General features: G+C 42.4%; 1 protein-coding gene across 1 annotated transcript in view; it reads right to left on the bottom strand.

Annotated features, from left to right (window-relative positions):
* Rapgef5 (Rap guanine nucleotide exchange factor 5) overlaps positions 1–17,426 on the bottom strand; it is a 239,505-nt gene that overhangs the window by 167,921 nt on the left and 54,158 nt on the right. The window contains exon 6 of the mRNA XM_005343679.1: positions 12,486–12,552. Within this exon, the coding sequence (XP_005343736.1) occupies positions 12,486–12,552 (67 nt within the window). The remainder of the gene's footprint in view (positions 1–12,485; positions 12,553–17,426) is intronic.

Here is a 17,426-nt window from a genome sequence, read left to right as displayed (position 1 = left end):
AAAACATTCTGTAATACATACGAAGATGATTCAGAACAAGCTGAATTCATACCGTGTGTTAACCCTCTTACAGGTTTCTGTCATACCTGTTGGAACTCAGACCTCGAATGAAGCTGTTTTAGGGGACTTCTTAGAGCTTGTGAGAAAACACCAAGTAAACAAGAGTCCTGGAACCTCTGTTCCTCCAGAACATAGATTTGCTCTGGAAACATGCTTCAGTGCCCCTCCCAGCTGTAGTAAGTGGGACTGGATTTTCTTTAAACACTGTGTTTTCTCTTGTTATCCAAAAATGTTTTCAAGCATGGTTGTTCTCGTGACTGTAGGCAGCCCAAACTCTCCTGAACTTTTCTCAGTTGACCTTGCTTGGCCCTCACAATACCTACAGACACAAGCTGCCCGATGCTCTGAGTAAAGTGGGCTATGGCGTGAGACTTTAGTCCACCTCACTGTTAGGCTCAACTCTCTCCTCTCCCAGTTTAAGACATCAGCTAGATCAATAAGAACACAACTACCTGGTCTCTGCAGACACATCTCTTTTGTTTGTTTTGGCTTTGTTTTTTTTTTTTTGAGACAGGTTTCTCTGTGCAGCCCTGGCTGTCCTGGAAATCAGTCTGTAGAACAATCTGAGTCAGAGATCTGCCTGCCTCAGCCTCTGGAGTCCTGGGTTTAAAGGTGTGTGCCACCACAGCCAGGCTCAGACACTTCTATAAATAATTAACTAAAACAATCTAGGAACATAATTTCCAAGGGAGTCTTTGGTGTGAATAAGCAGCTTCGTTTGAAGACCCTGGTCATTGTTTCCTGGAGGTTTTATGATCACTTTCCCACCTTTCCCTCCTCTCTCCCCTTTCTTTTCCTCCCCCTTTTTGGGTGGTGATGGCGAGGGTCAGGGAGAAGAACAAACCCGAAGCCTCAGTCATGCTAATCATATACTCTACCATTGAACTACAACTTTAACCTCTATAGTTTTTAATTATTAAAATATTTTCAAATTTTTATTGACTTCTTTTTATGTATATAGGTATTTTGCTGCAATGCACCATGGACATGCCTGATATCCTTAGAAGCCAGATGAGTCTGTCAGATTCCCTAGCATCAGAGTTACAGTCACATAGGTAGAGGGGATCAAACCCAGGTCCTCTAAAAGAGCACCCAATGCTCAAGCTCCTGGGCGACCTCTTTTGCTCATTTTTTTAAGCCTCAGACCTCCCATGTGCTCACTGTCCACTTACAGTTTCATTGAATAAATTAAGGGCTCTAGAAAATGTTAAAACAGCAGTCTTGTTCCTTAAATCTAGTCTAAATCAAATTAAAATGATATTCTAATTTGTCCATGACTGGCATAGGATCTACTGAGCTTTCCATGTTTTCCACTTAGATCTGGGATATTCTTAGGCCTGGTTTCATATTCATATTACACATATTAGAGGAGATCTCCCATGTGGTCTGAGCATCTCAGCAGTCCTAACTGCAGGTGCCATGTGGTCTGAGCATCTGTGCAGTCCTAAATGCAGGTGCTATGTGAACTTCCTAACCCCATTTTGCAAGCCTCAGCTCTCGTCCACCTCCAGGAAGTACGAGGAGGCTCAGAAAGGAGCAACAAAGGACATTTATTTCAAGGGAATGATGGGGATGCTGTAGGGACAGCAAACCTCAAATTCATGAGGGCTCAGTCACTTCAAAGACTAGTGCCCTTGGAGTTTAATGGACAATGGGACTCATCTCATTTGAAAACAGCAAGAAGCCTGGCAAAGGGGACATGGTGGACTACAGCAGCAGAGAGGAAGTAGGTCCTGTGCTGGGACTACAGGCATTTCAGAAGTGCAGCAAGCAATACTGCCTCCATGTTTCTCAGGAGCCTGGAGAGGGCTGGCTGTTAAGTCATTTAGAAAATGGGTCTTCTACTTATACCTGTAAGAATGGGTAAAATCAAAAACACCAATGATAGCCTTTGCAGGAGAGGTTGTGGAGAAAGAGGTACACTCATCCATTGCTGGTGGGAATGCAAACTTGTGCAACCACTTTGGAAATCAGTGTGGCAGTTTCTCAGGAAATTCGGGACGAACCTACCCCAGGACCCAGCAATACCACTCTTGGGAATATACCCAAGAGATGCCCTACCATATTACAAAAGTATTTGTTCAACTATGTTCATAGCAGCATTACTTGTAATATCCAGAACCTGGAAACAACCTAAATGCCCTTCAATGGAAGAATGGATGAAGAAAGTGTGGAATATATACATATTAGAGTACTACTCAGCAGTAAAAAACAATGACATCTTGAATTTTGCATGCAAATGGATGGAAATAGAAAACACTATCCTGAGTGAGGTAACCCAGACCGAAAAAGATGAACATGGGATGTACTCACTCATAATTGGTTTCTAGCCATAAATAAAGGACATTGAGCCCAAAAAAAAAAAAAAAAAAAAAGAAAATGGGTCTCCTATGAAGATGGGTGATTCCAGTGACGGAAACTAGAAACATGCTGCAGAAGGTTAGGTTCTACAGATTCAGAAAGAAGAGAAGTTAGGAGAAGGGAGGAAATGGGGCAGGAGTGTCCAGTGAAGCCTTGTGTGGCCCTGTGTTGACAGCACTCACAGAGAACTGATACCAGATCTTAGCTGTGGCAGCAAAGAAAAGCTTACATTGACCTGACAACTACTCCCAAAGCCTCTCAATGCCCGACTTAGAGACGGCACAATGGGTAGCAAAAGGGAAGAGTGGAGAAAGAAAAGTAAAAGAAGAGATGAGAATGTCTACACAGGCTTGGGTTAGGGACAAAGAGATGCTACATTCTAGTGAAATATTGAAGCCCTGATACAAGACTCAATAAGACATGTGAAGACACTGGTAACCTCTGTACCAGTTAGCGATCACTGTGATCAAAAGCAAGGTGGGGAGAAAGGGTTCACTTATCTTTCACTTCCAGATCGTAGTTCATCTTTAAAGGAAGTCAGGACAGAAACTCCAGCAGGGCAGGAACCTGAAGGCAGGAGCTGATGCAGAGGCCATGGAGGGGTGCTGCTCACTGGCTTGTTCTTCATAGCTTTCTATAGAACCCAGGACCACATTGACTGGACCCTCCCCCACTAATTACTAATTAAGAAAATGTACTACAGCCAGCTCTTATGGAGGATTTTTTTTCAATTTATGTCCCTTCTTCCAGGTGTTTTTAGCTTGTATCAAGTTGACATAAAACTAGCCAGCACAACATGTGAAAAGAGAAGACAATTTCTAAGGGTTTCTTCCTGTCTATCTTTGTCTTGAAGAAACCAACCACGATGTTTTCAAGAAACCAAGAGTTCCACTTAACAGAAGCATGGATTTACTCTAATTACTAAGGCACAGTGCCATGTGGAGACACAGTGCAAACTGGTTCAACTGTACTGAAATTAGTTTAATGAAAGCAAGATGGTTAACAGGGTTAACTTAAGCCTGATTCTTTTCCTTTTCTGACCCATCCAACAGATAAAGCTTCTTACACACATTGCAATCCTCTTGGGAGATTCAGCATCTATTTTTGCCTCAGTAGAATCTCAAGCCTCCTGCTGCATTCTAGACATTTGTCAGTTCACTCTGCCCATGTTAAATAAAGGATTCTTTCCACCTCCTAAGCATCGCACACCCTGCTAGTTCCTTAAACAAACACCACTGAGCTTTAATGCCCTTGCTGCTATTTCTAAACACAATGCTGTTCTCTGTGTCACTCTCCCTGTCCCTCAGAGCAATGTTGACCCAATGCCCCTCCCTCCACGGGACCATTTAAAACCCCTATCCGACGATCCTGATTTGTTCCCCAGTAGCATCCACAGCAGTGTGTATCCATGGGTGCCCAGGGTCTGTCAACACATATGCCAAGTCGTATTTCTTTTTTTGTTTGTTTTTTCTAAAAAATGAACTTGGGTAACCTGATAAACTATCTGAATTAGCTTACAAACTATGTAATAACAGTTAACAATATTCATAATTTTACTGGGTTAAAAATAAAAGTACTATATAAAATGTCTCCAGAGGCCTTGTTGCATCAAATCTTAAGAATTCTATAATGAAGCCGCAAACCCAATTAGACCATGCAGTAAATAGTGACCTGAGTGTTAATAATGAGAAAAAAATCTATCATGGTAGGATTCTACTTTATTTTAAATCCTTGTTTATCTGGTGTAGCTATGTAACTATATAGAAAACGGTTGGCCTCAGACTCAGGCTCTTCCTCCCTTAGCCTTCAGGGGCTGGGATTACATGTGAGTACCACACTCTTCATGTCCTACTGATCACTGTGTGATTAGCATTGTCTGTCTCAGACATCTTGTTTCAGTGGCAGCACGTTCTGCAGTGTGAAACCGGACTACAACAGCGCGCAGAAAGCACGAGCTGGATCGCACCTCGATGCCTGTCATCCTTGCCTCTTACCCACTTCTCATTCGGGTTTTCAGGAATCAACAGTAAACCAACAGATTGCCATCAGCAAACAAGTTCTTCAAAAGATTTCCCAAAGTGCTGGAGATACGGTTCAGTCACTAAGTGCTTGCCCCAGTCCCGGGGAATGCAGAGGAGGATGGGACATTTCCAAGTAAAGATTCCTCTTAGTGTTGTTTCTAAGAGCGCAAGACTGAAAATAACCACAATGTTCAAAAGAGAAGAAAATGATAGATTTGTGGACTATGAAATCACAGAATCACTGCTTGTGTTGCAGGTAATGCTTTTAAATGGAAACATGTTAAGCGGAAAGCACCAATCACAGGTGGGTGAGGTGATGCACGTCACAAGCTCACAAGTCGACCAGCTGGAAGATGGAGGCAGGAAAGCTGGGAGCTCACAGTCCACCTCAGCCACCCAGACAGTTTAAGGCCAGCCTGGGCTGCAGGAGGGACTGTCTCAAAACAGATACAAGAACCAACAACCACAAATCCCAATATAGTACAGACTGAAAAATTAAAATACTTAGCTTCATGGTTAAGAATTACGTACACAAGAAAAACACCCAGTAAATTATAACTACTTCAGTATTAATAATAGGTTCTTTCTGAGTGCTTTCAAATTCTATAAGAAGTGTTTGTGTGTTTGTGTTTTTAACTATGAGACCATTATGTTCAAGTGAAATAACGCAAGTTTCTGGCAAGAAAAATGAAATTCATGGTGTGGTAGCAAACAGATTTATACTCATTTGGCATCCATAAACATAGAAAAGAGTTTATATTTCTATCAAAAATATATACAAGATATCATTGTTTCTTAATTTGTGAAGCAATATGAGAAGACAAAGCAGATTTAAATTTTTTTTTTTTTTGTTTAAAATTTACCTTAGTCTTTCGTCACCAAAAGAATCTTAAATCTTACTTTTTCATGTCTCCTGGCTCTTCTCCATATGTGGACACACCAGACAGTGCTGTGACTCTAACTTATGTTTGTGAAATTCCATTTCATGTATTCAACTATTAAAAGTTCTACTTAAACTGATGTGGGATTTCCCTCTGTATGCTTGAATATCATTAATGAATTAAGAAACTGCTTTGGACCTATAGCAGGGCAGAACTTAAGTAGGCAGAGAAGACAGAAATGAATGCTGGGAGAAAGAAGGGAGGAGTTACGGAGCTGTCACTGGAGATAGGCATGCTGAAACTTTGCTGGTAGGCCATGACCTCGTGGTGATACACAGATTAATAGAAATGGGTTAAATTCATATGTAAGAGTTAGCCAATAAGTAGCTAGAGCTAATGGGCCAAGCAGTGATTTAAATAATGCAGTTTCTTGGGCAGCTGGGAACCAAGAAGCGGCCTCCTCCCTCCTTGCAACAATTTGGCGTGCCCATGTGGTAGACTAAATCCATGTAAAACCTATAAAAGCTTGAAAAGGAAATCTAGATACATAAAACCAAGTTTAGCATCATTTTTCTTCCAGAGGTTTTTCTAATTCAGCCATAGCAGAAAACAAAAAGCCATGAGGTTTTAAAACACAGCTTCCTGGGCCATGCTGCTAGTACAAACTCCAGCTATGGAGCATTTGAACGGCATTTGTAGGCCCGGGTGTTTGTGTGCCCACTTGGGGTCAGGAGGAAAGTAGTTGAGACCATGCCCACAGCTCAGTGTTCCCTGCCTGGGCAGGTAGTGGGATCAGGTCTACTAGGCTTGTGCAGGCAGGAGAGCATGGTGGATACCTGCCACCATACACAGGCCACACAGTGCACTGCATGGTGGATTTAGCTTTTACTCAGCAAAAAAAGAAGTTTATATGCTTCATGGTGCTATCCAGGGTTTAGGTGGTAAGGATGGCTCCCACCCAGCAGTCATAGAGCTAGGTGAACTACCTCCACCATATTTAAATACAGAGAGACATTTCATTGTATGGGCTGCTAAGCTAAACCAGAATGTATATCATGACTTCAGAATTTGGGTCTAAGGATATGTTGCTTTGGAAAAGAGGTTCTTTTCTTGTTTCCCAAAAGGATGAGAACCTGTGGATTACTTCCAGGCTAATATGGTTTGATGGACTGAGACCCCCCCCCCGGAAGATCACTGGGAGCACCCCTCAAAAAATTACTTCTCCCAATAAACAGCAGGAAGCAGTTTGGAGAAACTATGCCCATATTCTCAAATATTGTTTGTAAATGTTTCTTTACATTTAAAGGGGAATATGTCATAGAGACTTATATTGATACAAATATTGATTTATTGATACAAATTTAAGGTCAATTTTGTTATATGTATATGTATTTCTGATCTTGATTAAGGTATTATTTTCTGCAACTCATTTAAAAAATTTAATGTATAATTTAAAAATATAGGTTAATAGATAGTCATCTATAATAGTCAAGCTTGTAGTCATATTAGTTAGATTTTCTAGATGAATAGAGATATATTTCAGTTAGATAGATATTCTTCAAACCTTTCAGAGACCTTCAGAATATGACATTTAAGATGTTTTAATAACTTAACTCTTTTTGTGACAATGAGACACATCTGCTTCTGGCAGTACAAGCTACTTCAAGAGGAAGATGGGCATAGCAGAGGCTCCTTATGTACTTGGTTAGCCATTTGGGCAAGAAACTGATCTTGCCTGGACTGCTTGACTGGACATACAGGGCCCACAGAAAAATGACTGTTAAAATGCCTAAAGGTAAGATGGTCCTTCGGGGTTCCTGTTTCTACTAGACATTCTGCAGGATACAAAAGAAAGTGATTAGCAAAACTGCCAATATAGGTGGAACTGTCATTGAGATTTTCTGCTTTATGAAAAAGTCTGCTGGATACTATGGGACTGTAGGCTGAAGATGGATGCCCTAATGGTACAGAAGAACTTTGGGTGACTGTCCAGGCAGTGAGATGTCTCTGTCAATTCTAGAGTTTTGGAAGTTGCTTACAATGCACTTCCTGTTTACTTAGGTAATATTATATACTTCTGGAGTCTTTGATGGAGTTGAAGAATTTATAGTTTTCCTTAGTTATGATAAAAGTAGATATAAATATTGTAACTGTAATTCTTATTTGATAACTGTTTTGTTATATGTAATTTTACTATGTTGAAGATAAAGTCTTCCTTTTTATTTAAACAGAAAAGGGGAGGTGATGTGGGATTTCCCTCTGTATACATGAACACCATTAATGAATAAAGAAACTGATTTGGACCTATAGCAGGGCAGAACTTAGGTAGGCGGGGAAGATGGAAGTGAATTCTGGGAGAAAAAAAGGCGGAGTCAGGGGGATGCCATGGAGCTGCCATCACCAGAGATAGACATGCTGAAACTTTGCTGATAGGCCATGACCTTGTGGTGATACACAGATAAATAGAAATGGGTTAAATTTGTATGTAAGAGTTAGCCAATAAGAAGCTAGAGCTAATGATCCAAGCAGTGATTTACATAATACAGTTTCTGTGTAATTATTTTGGGTCTAAGCTAGCTGAGCAGCTGGGAACAAACAAGCAGCTGCTTTCCTCCTTACAACATTAAACCAATGTACAGAGAAGTAGCCCACTATAAAATATGTATGGTCTTCATTTTATAGTTCCTCAGACTTCTCTGGAAAGGACCAAACAGGAAGCACATTTCACAAACCCATGATGGCCAATGCCCAAACTGAGCATTCAATGACATATTTCTGTCCCTTGTGGATTAATAAGGTCTACATTTCTATGTGCACTCTCATCAACGCGATGATCCTCATCTTGGACCACCCCCCACAATGTTGATATACACACATGGGTAAACACACATAACATAAGGCCTTCTGCGATTCCCAAGGGATTAACTCTTTACTAAGCTTTAGTCACATGACTCTGGATAGATTACTACCATATATATAACCATCACACTTTTTTCTCTTTTTGTTTCTTAATTGTCTTTTGAGATAATCTTGCACAGCCTCGACTTGCCTCAAAGTAACTACATGTTTGAGGATGGTCTTAAACTCCTAATCCTCCTGTCTTTACCTTCAAAGTGTTGGAATTACAGGTATACTACCATGCTTGGCTTGAACAAATGTCCTTTTCTGGTGAGGGAGATTTGGGTCTAGAACCCCATGCCTTTAGCATGTACTCTAATATTGAACTATACACCAAGTCTTTGAACAGATAAAATAAGATAGGGACTTTGGGCTCACAACAGTAAGCTAAACAACACATACTGTGTTGCTCCCATAGACCAAGTCTTTAGATGCAGAATTTCATTATATTATCATATATGGTTAGGCTTAGGTATTTTCTTTGAAATTAAAAATGATAACTCAGAAACTTTTTTTTAATTTTGTGAAGATTTATTTATTATATTTTAGATGTACGAGTGTTCTGCCTGCATGCGTGTATGTGCACCATGTATGTATGTTCCTGTGCCTGCAGAGGTCAGAAGAGGGCACTGGATCTCCTGAAACTGGAATAACTGTCAGTTAGGAACCACCATGTTCATGCTGAAAACAATGCTGAGATGTCTACTGGATTGGGGGTGCGGTTTGGAAATCTATTCACGGGAAGAAGAGAATACAGCTGATGTGCAATAGGCGTCCGACATGAGTACATATGTAAACACATACACAGTACAATAGCATGCATGATTACAAAGTGTCCCTGAGAAACTGAAGGAACTTTATCCCCTCTTCACATGACCCCAGAGATCTTCAGTCCACACCCAGTGGCCTCTGAACACTCTAGCAGGATGACGGCAGCACTGACACACAAGGAGAGAAGGAGGAACAAGCGCTGTGGCCCTTAGAAAACAGAAACACCACCAGAAATGTGCTACCACTCTACCACTGAGCTACACCATTGATCCAAAGATGCTGCTATTGCCTGGAACCAGATCTGGAATCATGGGCCTCATTGGATACCTCCTCTCAATGCTCAACCCATCTGGCCCTTCCCCAAATCACATAATTATTTCTTTTATTACTACTGAAAGAGAAGAGTCAGATTGAGGACTCCAAGTAGGCATTTTATATTTCCCACAGATAAAAGGTATAAGGTAATGCAATGTGTGTGATCCTGATGAGGGCAGAAGGAAGGCTAGTCATTCCAGGGTGGGGTGGGAGGAGCGTACTGCCATTCACTGAAAAGCCCACTCAGTCAGTGAGAGAAGGAGTGGAGATGAGTGTGTACATTCTAAAATGGTTGCTCAAAGTGTTTTAAAATGATGTGATTGTGCTCATTATGCACTCAAGGTTACAGGTCCCTGCACCCTCCTCACTCCCTGGTGAAAATTACTTTCAGGCATAGCTAGTTTGTCTTACACGATGAACAGGTCTTTAATATCCCACCTTCTTAAAGACTCAGAGAATCCAAACCCTATGCTATTGCTGCATCATGAAACTTGAAATTTCCAAAAAAGGAAGTACTCATGTTGGGTTGAGTATGCCACTAAAAATCAAATAAAACAATAATTGATGATAACAGCAAAAACCCCATCACCACCATGCTCATGTACCCCTGGGATAGGGAATTTCTCCAACATACAAATTCAAATTGTTGAGTTATCAAAGAGGGATTAAAGAAATGCTAGCTATTTTAATCTTTTTGCACCAAGAAAGGAAATAGGAAGACCACAGAGAGAGAGGCTTTGTACACAAGCGAAGGGAAAATATGGGACAAGCATGTCAGAGGAACAGGAAGTAACGGAAGGCAAGGTGCCTTGGGAAGACACAGTCTTGGACTTTCATTGTTGTGTCCAGCTGTACCTGACAAGACAATGGTTCTCATTGGGACACACTGGCTCTCTAACAAGTATTACCCAAGAGAGTTGGGTGGAAAAGGCAGCAAGAGAAATCAGACAAAGACCTAGGAGAAACCAGGACTTAGTACATGGTGGTAATTTTGGGTCAACTTATCTATAAAGTCAGATTCCAAATGGAGGAAATAAGAGAATAAAACGTTTTACAAGAAAGGATGGTAGGAAGCCGAAGCTTGGGAGGACAAGTTCATAGAAGACTGGAAGTGAGCTCCATCACAACCCTGGACAATGTTCCATTAGTCAGTGTTCCATTGCTGTGAGGAGACACCATGACCACAGCATTTCTTATAAAGGCTTGCTGACCGTTTTAGAGGTTGAGTTCATTCTCATCATTGCAGGGAGTATGGTGGCCCACAGGCAGACACGGTGCTGCAGGAGTTGAGAGTTCTACATGCAGATCCACAGGCAGAAGGAAGAGAAAGAAACGGGGCCTGGCTTGGGCCCTCGAAACCTCAAAGCCCACCCCCAGTGACACACTTCTTCCAGCATGGCCACAATTACCCAAACAAAGCCACGCCTCCTAATCCCTCTCAAGTAGTGCCACTCCCTAATGACTAAGCATTCAGATATATGAGCCTGTAGGGGTTATTCAGATACCAAACAGGAAAAAAAACTGTTGAGAAATTGATATTCTATGGTAATTAAGTAGCTGGTTATAATAGCCCCTTTTAGAGAAATGCAAAAAAGAAAATGTAGAAAATGCTTCCTTCTAGTTAAACTTTAGTTTGGAGTTAAATAACCTCTTCTGGCTTTCCTACCTATAAAACAGAAACGATGCCAGCTGCTTCCCAGTGCTGTTGCACATCTTAGCAGAGTGCACACACACATGGACAGACGGTATATTTAACACAGCATCAGACTCAGAGTGGTTTCTAGATGGTAATTATTGTTTTGTGTAAAACAAGCACTCCTTTTTGTTCTATAGTTTAACCTAGAAGTGTGTTGTTAAATATTTTCCTAACACACTGTCAAGATTTTTCTCTTGTGTGGGATTCTGTATCAAAGCTTCCCATACTCAGTCCCAGATTACTTTACTAAACTCATTCCAGAGTAGTAAAGAACTTTCATCCATCAAGTGGTGTCCAGGTGGCAAGACCTAGTGTGTCACACTTCATGCAGACCGTTTCTCTCATATACAACCCAATCAAGCATGATTTCTGCTATTAGCGTTTCATTAAGGGTGTCAGGGCTAATCTTGGTTATCAACTTGACATACTTGGAAAGTAGGATCCTCATTATTGGGGAATTGCCTCCATCAGATTGGCCTGTGACATGTCTGGACAGCACCTGGGCTATGTAAGAAAACAGGTTGAGCATGAGCCAGGTGGAGCAAGTCCTTACGCTGTGTTCCTCTGTGGTCTCCATTTCAGTTCCTACAACCAGGTTGTCACCTTGAGTTTCTACCTGGCTGCCCCTGATGACAGACTATAAAGTGTAAGCTAAAATAAATTCTTAAACCCTTTCCTCCTCAAGTTACTTCAGTCACGGTGCTGATCAAAGTAGGAGATGCAAACTCAGACAAAGGTACTAATGCAGCAGTAAAGAGTCTCCAGAGAGGCTAGAAAAGCTTCTCAGAAACTGCCAAGCAAATGCATAAAGACACAAATCCTAGAGCTTGTCAAAAATGGACTTAGTGATTAGAATCCACAGGGCCAAACACGGTGATACACACTTTTAATCCCATGACTCTGGAGGCAGAGGCAGGGAGATCACTGTGAGTTCAAGGACATCTTGTCTACATAGTGAGTTCTGGGTCAGTCAGGAATACACAGTGAGACCTTCTTTCAAAAAAAAAAAATATATAGCATTGACAGCCAGTTTTCACAACAAAGAAAGTCATGAACTTCCCTTCAGCCAGCAAAGCCACTAATCACTCTTTTCAACATCCTTACAAAACATGGTGACAATGTTGTAACACCATATTAAAAAACAATTCCACCTTTTTGTGTTGCCTAACACAATTCCTTTCTCGGACTAAGCAAACAGACTACTTTCCCATTTGTTTTGCAAGTCACCACTGTCCCTAGGTTAAGCCACACTGGGTCCAAAGCCCAGAAGCTATGAGCACAGCATGAAGGCTGTATAGGCTGTGTACACCTTCCACCAAAAGCACCTGTGATATCACTGGAGGCTACAGCAGGGTTTAGTCAAGCCACTCTGCCAGTACCTTGCATTGTGCCACTTACAACAATAAGAAGCTATTCCCAAACCGCCTCCTTCCTGTAACTTGGTCTCATTATTTTTCCTATCACGCAGGGCAATTGTCTTACCGCAGATGTTAGCCGAGCGAGAATTTCATCACTGCTTTCTTCTGAGTCCTCCACTTTCTGATGAGACCTTTGAAAAAGAAACAACAAATTAATCTATAGGGCTGGTTGCTCAAACTTATCTACCAAATTATGGGAAATAAAGGGCAAAAATAACTGAAATTGTCATTATGTCATGAGTGAAAGTATGTAAATAACACTGACAGAGCCAGAGATACACAGTCCTTTACCAACCAATTGTTCTTTAGAATCAATTATACAGTACCTCTTCATACTGCACCAGCTGAGTTTGGGGTGCTACTCTTCAGACATTATAGGATAACCATAACATACCTGATTACAGATACAGTCATGAACAAAAGTAGATGTGAACATAAGGTGGTTAAGTACTGAGTTCCCTTGAATCTAAATGAAACTGTGAAGCTATGAAATGTGAATTTTCCAGTACATTTGAGTTTCATACCAAGCAAATTAACTATGAAATAGTGCATTTTAGGCTTAATCCTACGGTGAAAATTAGAAAATGAAACAAAAAATACAGAAGTATAGAAATACTTTGCTTTCAGAAAAATCATAGCCCATGTGAAAAGGAAAAAAATGTTATACAAATATCAAGAAATTAATGAGACATAACAGTACAAGATTATTTTGTTTAGTATTTACACAAATTTGTATGCAAAAGCAAAGAGCCTATATTGCAAGCCTAAACTTGGGCTCTCTGTTGTCCCGACACAGCAGTTGGATTGCTATGGCAGGGTTCTGAAGGAGTAAAGAATGCAGGGGTGGGGAATTCTGGATTCAGATGGGGTTTGAACTCCTGATTGGGCAGGAGTGGGGCAACAGAAGTCTTGTCAAACAGGGATTGGTACTGGCATTGCTATAAGGAAACTGATAACCTATATACAAGTTAGGTAAGCTATGCTTAATCTTCTGGAGCATCTAGTACTTGTTTGTCTTCATTCTGATTGGTCCTCTGAAGGGTACAGCGTGTGGCTTTTCCTGGCTATTGTAATGGTGAGGCCTAGTCTCAGTAATGCTAGTTTGCAGCCTATTATGGCTGCACTGATGTTAAGATAGGCCTCTTCATTTCCACTTGAAATAAAAATCTTATAAATTACATTTTTTTCCTAGTTTGGTCAAAGGAAACAATGAATTAATACCGAGTGAATGCATAAAACTGTACCTTAGAACTATTTCCACAAGCAACCCCTCTCGGCACACTCTGTGATGAGTGATTCACGGTAACTGCTCTGTTGGGCCAAGTATCAGAAATGCAGTGCAGTGATTGATTCCCACCTCAGTAGCTGTGGGGGAGCCAGCTGGAGAACCCCAAGAACAGGCGGCCCTATTCCAGTTCTCCACAGAAGGGAGCAGCAAATTTGTAAGAAGGGTCGATCCAGTTGATCAATTCTGGCATTTGGTTTCTTGATTCTGGTAAATGTTATTAAACCACTTTTCAGAAAGAAAGTCATGATCCTAAAATCTCAGGAGGGAATACGAGCCCCTGCCTTTCTAAGAGTGGGGAGATGCAGCTAACTGCCACTGTTTGAACAGCTAACTAAAGATCTGCAGAGGAAACCGGGCATCTTTACCTTTGCTTGTCTTCCAAGTCACCTGGGAGTATTTCAAACAACAATCCTTATGATTAAAATCCTCATTCCCTTATAAAGGAGGCTATGGTGAGACGAGAAGATGTGAAACTACACAACTCCAGCCACTGAGCCTGATTTACATGATTAGGCTTAGTGACCGAACAGAGCTGACAGGGAGTTAAGGACCCAGTGTACCAGCCAGCATAGCACTGAACGAGGTCTTATGTGGCTGCATCTGCCCATCATCTGCGGTACAAGTGGCTTTTCAGGCCTGTCAGACCCAAACTGATAGTTTCCCGATAATAGATTGCACGTCCAAGCTTCTCTTGCATCCAGGACAAGCAGTTCAGGGAAAGGAGGGACTAGGGTGGAGAAGTTATTTCTGCCTCTATAAGGGGCCATGTCATATATTCTGTAGGTACTTTGTCCCTCTGCGCAAATAAGTTCCTCCTCACGGTGAATACATATAGTTTCCAAAAGGTCAGATGGTGCCTCCCCCGCCCCCCACCTTCCATCTCTCTACAGCTTGCCTTAAATAATTTAACAAAAACACCACCCGAAAGTTGAGTTAGCGGGCATGAGACAGTGTGAGCTAGCACAGGCTCAGCTGTGAATCTGTCTTCAGAAGGCTGCTGAGAGGAGCTGCAATTCCAAGGGAAGCTCATGTGTCTACGACTCGGGATGGTTCTTTCACGAGCAGTCGATGTGCTATCGCTGCCTTCCTGAAACATAATCCCATCCCTGCTCAGAGGCAGAGCTATCTTCATCACACACAGCACAAACAGTCCTTGGCAGAAGCATTTCTGAGGATAATACATGAGAGTGTGATGCTCTCCCTGGAGTTGGCTGTAACCTGCAGCTTGCTTTTACCTCCTCAGTCACCATGATCTTAGCAGATTCACACATAGAACCTCCAGACCTCTCTCTAGTTTCTGAATCCTGCTGAGCATGCCTGGTTTCTCCACATTGCTTCTCTCCTTCTCCCTTCATGGTGTCCTGATACCCCATGGCCATCCATCCTTTCTGCACCCACTCCCCATGGCCAGTCACCAATTATATCCTTTCTCCAGTTCTGCTTCCTTTGGCCCAGGCCTTCAACCCCTCTCAGACTGTAACCTCCCTTTTAACTCACTTGATTGCTCTGGTCTTTCTTGTTCTGTTCAATATTCCATAGCAACCCAGACTCCCTTTCTAAACCCCAGATCTGGAAGTGCTGTTCCTAGATGTCACCCAGAGCAGCCTTGTTGCCTGCTGAGAACAGTGAAGTTCAGAAATACCTTCCCTTCCCTGCCCACGGGGTCCCCAACTCCCCACATTGAAAGCTTTGTACCTCTCATGAAGCCTAAGGGAGCTCGGGGAAGCAGAGCTGCTGGCCACAGTGGGGAGCTGGAGTTAGAGAAGCAGTAGGGGTCAGTGGCTCTCCTGTTCTCACTGCCCCACTTGGTCCTTAACTCCCTGCCCAGCTCTTTAGGAAAATGTCAGAAGAATCACATTTGCTTAATACTGCAAACAAACTTCTAAAAAATGTGAATAAATTCTTATTTTCCTTATATAAACACTTCACGGTGCAGCTCAGGAAAGACCAAGTTTTCCCTATCATATTAAGTAGACAATAAACCAGACAAGGCAGAGAGGCAGCAAACATATGTACGGTCAGCATATTTTCCATTATCACTGGGATATACTATGCTGCTAAGTGAACAAGAGAGGGAGAAAGAAGGGAAGCGAGAGAAGCTGTATGGTTTGGCAGTCAGAGGACGGAAACAGAGACCCTGGCTGGAATGCACCTTAAGGGACAGGGAAGTGGCTCTGGGAAGAGAGATGTTTTGTTGCACACTTGTGGCTGGTTGTAGGAAGCTCTGGACCAGTTAGGAATTCCGGGGCTGATGCCCAAGGACTCTGCTTTTCATTGAAAGCCAGACTCAGTAGTTTTCCAAAGGAATGCACTAAGCCCTGGTGTAAGACTGGTCTTTAAAAGCCTGTGAAACCTAGTATCTTAGAGTTCTATTGTGTGGATACAGGGATGACAAAGTCTATGTTCGTTGGCCTTGTGATGTGGGAGTGTTTTCTATCTATCTGTTGCTTTCATTGGTTAATTAATAAAGAAAACTGCTTGGCCTGATAGGGTAGAATTTAGATAAGCGGAGTAGACCGAACAGAATGCTGGGAAGAAGGGAAGTGAGGCAGATGGTATAACTCTCCTCTCCAAGATGGACACAGGTTAAGATCCTTCCCAGTAAGTTACTACCTCGTGGTGCTACACAGATTATGAGAAATGGGTTAATCAAGATGTGAGAATTAGCCAGTAAGAGGCTAGAGCTAATGGGCCAAGTAGTGTTTAAAAGAATACAGTTTCTGTGTAATTGTTTTGCGTAAAGCTAGCCATGCGGGAGCTGGGTGGTGGGAAAAGGCCCACAGCTCCTTTCTACAGCCCCAGACCCTCTAGCCATCAAGCTGGAAACATCATATCATGTCATATTACATCATATCATATCGTTCTACCCAAAGTGCCTGCAGTCCCCGGGGGAGGGGGTGGTGTGGGAAGAAAGAAAGAAAGAAAGAAAGAAAGAAAGAAAGAAAGAAAGAAAGAAAGAAAGAAAGAAAGAAAGACCACAGAAAGTTTTGCTCTCTTCTCGCAGTGCTCCTAATCTTAACTGGTGGCAATAGCAACAATGTGGCCCTAGTTAGACATCATCCTCAACCCTCCCCATTCCCTCCTTCTGCTTCCCCATGCACACTGAGGCACACTGTGCAAGCGATATCCACCCTGCAATGCCTCTGGTCCTTCCTTCAGGGTGCTCTTCCCTCTTCTCACAATGTTTATCACTGCTGCTGTAGTCCCAGCCCTGACCCCAGAATGGCCTTGAAAACATCTAGAGCACGACCCTAGTCTTCTGCCTAGACCTACAGTCAGGGAACCTCAACTGAGCAATTTTCACAGGTCAAACCAACAAGCGGCCACGTCTTTGAGACACTGTCTTGACTGATGATTGGTGGAGGACCACTGTGGCCTTCACCAGCACCAGGCTGGACGAGTGAATAAGAAAGGTATCAAAGCGAGCTACAGAGAAGGCCAGTAAGCAGTGTTCTTTCATGGTCTCTGCTTTAGTGCCTGCTTGATTTCCTGCCCCGCCTCCTCAATGGTGGACTGTGACCCAGAAGGATAAGCCAAAACCTTTGACTCCCCAAGCTGCTTTTGGTTGGACTGTCCTACCACAGCAGAAACCAGCTAGAACAGCCTTCCTCACACCGTGACTCCCTACCTCACACCGTGACTCCCTCCCCTTCCTCACACCCTACCTCACACCGTGACTCCCTCCCCTTCCTCACACCCTACCTCACACCGTGACTC

The sequence above is a fragment of the Microtus ochrogaster genome, chromosome 1 (assembly GCF_000317375.1).
Source record: "Microtus ochrogaster isolate Prairie Vole_2 chromosome 1, MicOch1.0, whole genome shotgun sequence".
NCBI classification, from domain to species: Eukaryota; Metazoa; Chordata; class Mammalia; order Rodentia; family Cricetidae; genus Microtus; species Microtus ochrogaster.
The sequence above is the reverse complement of the archived record's forward strand: the minus strand, read 5'-3'. Positions and strand labels throughout refer to the sequence as shown.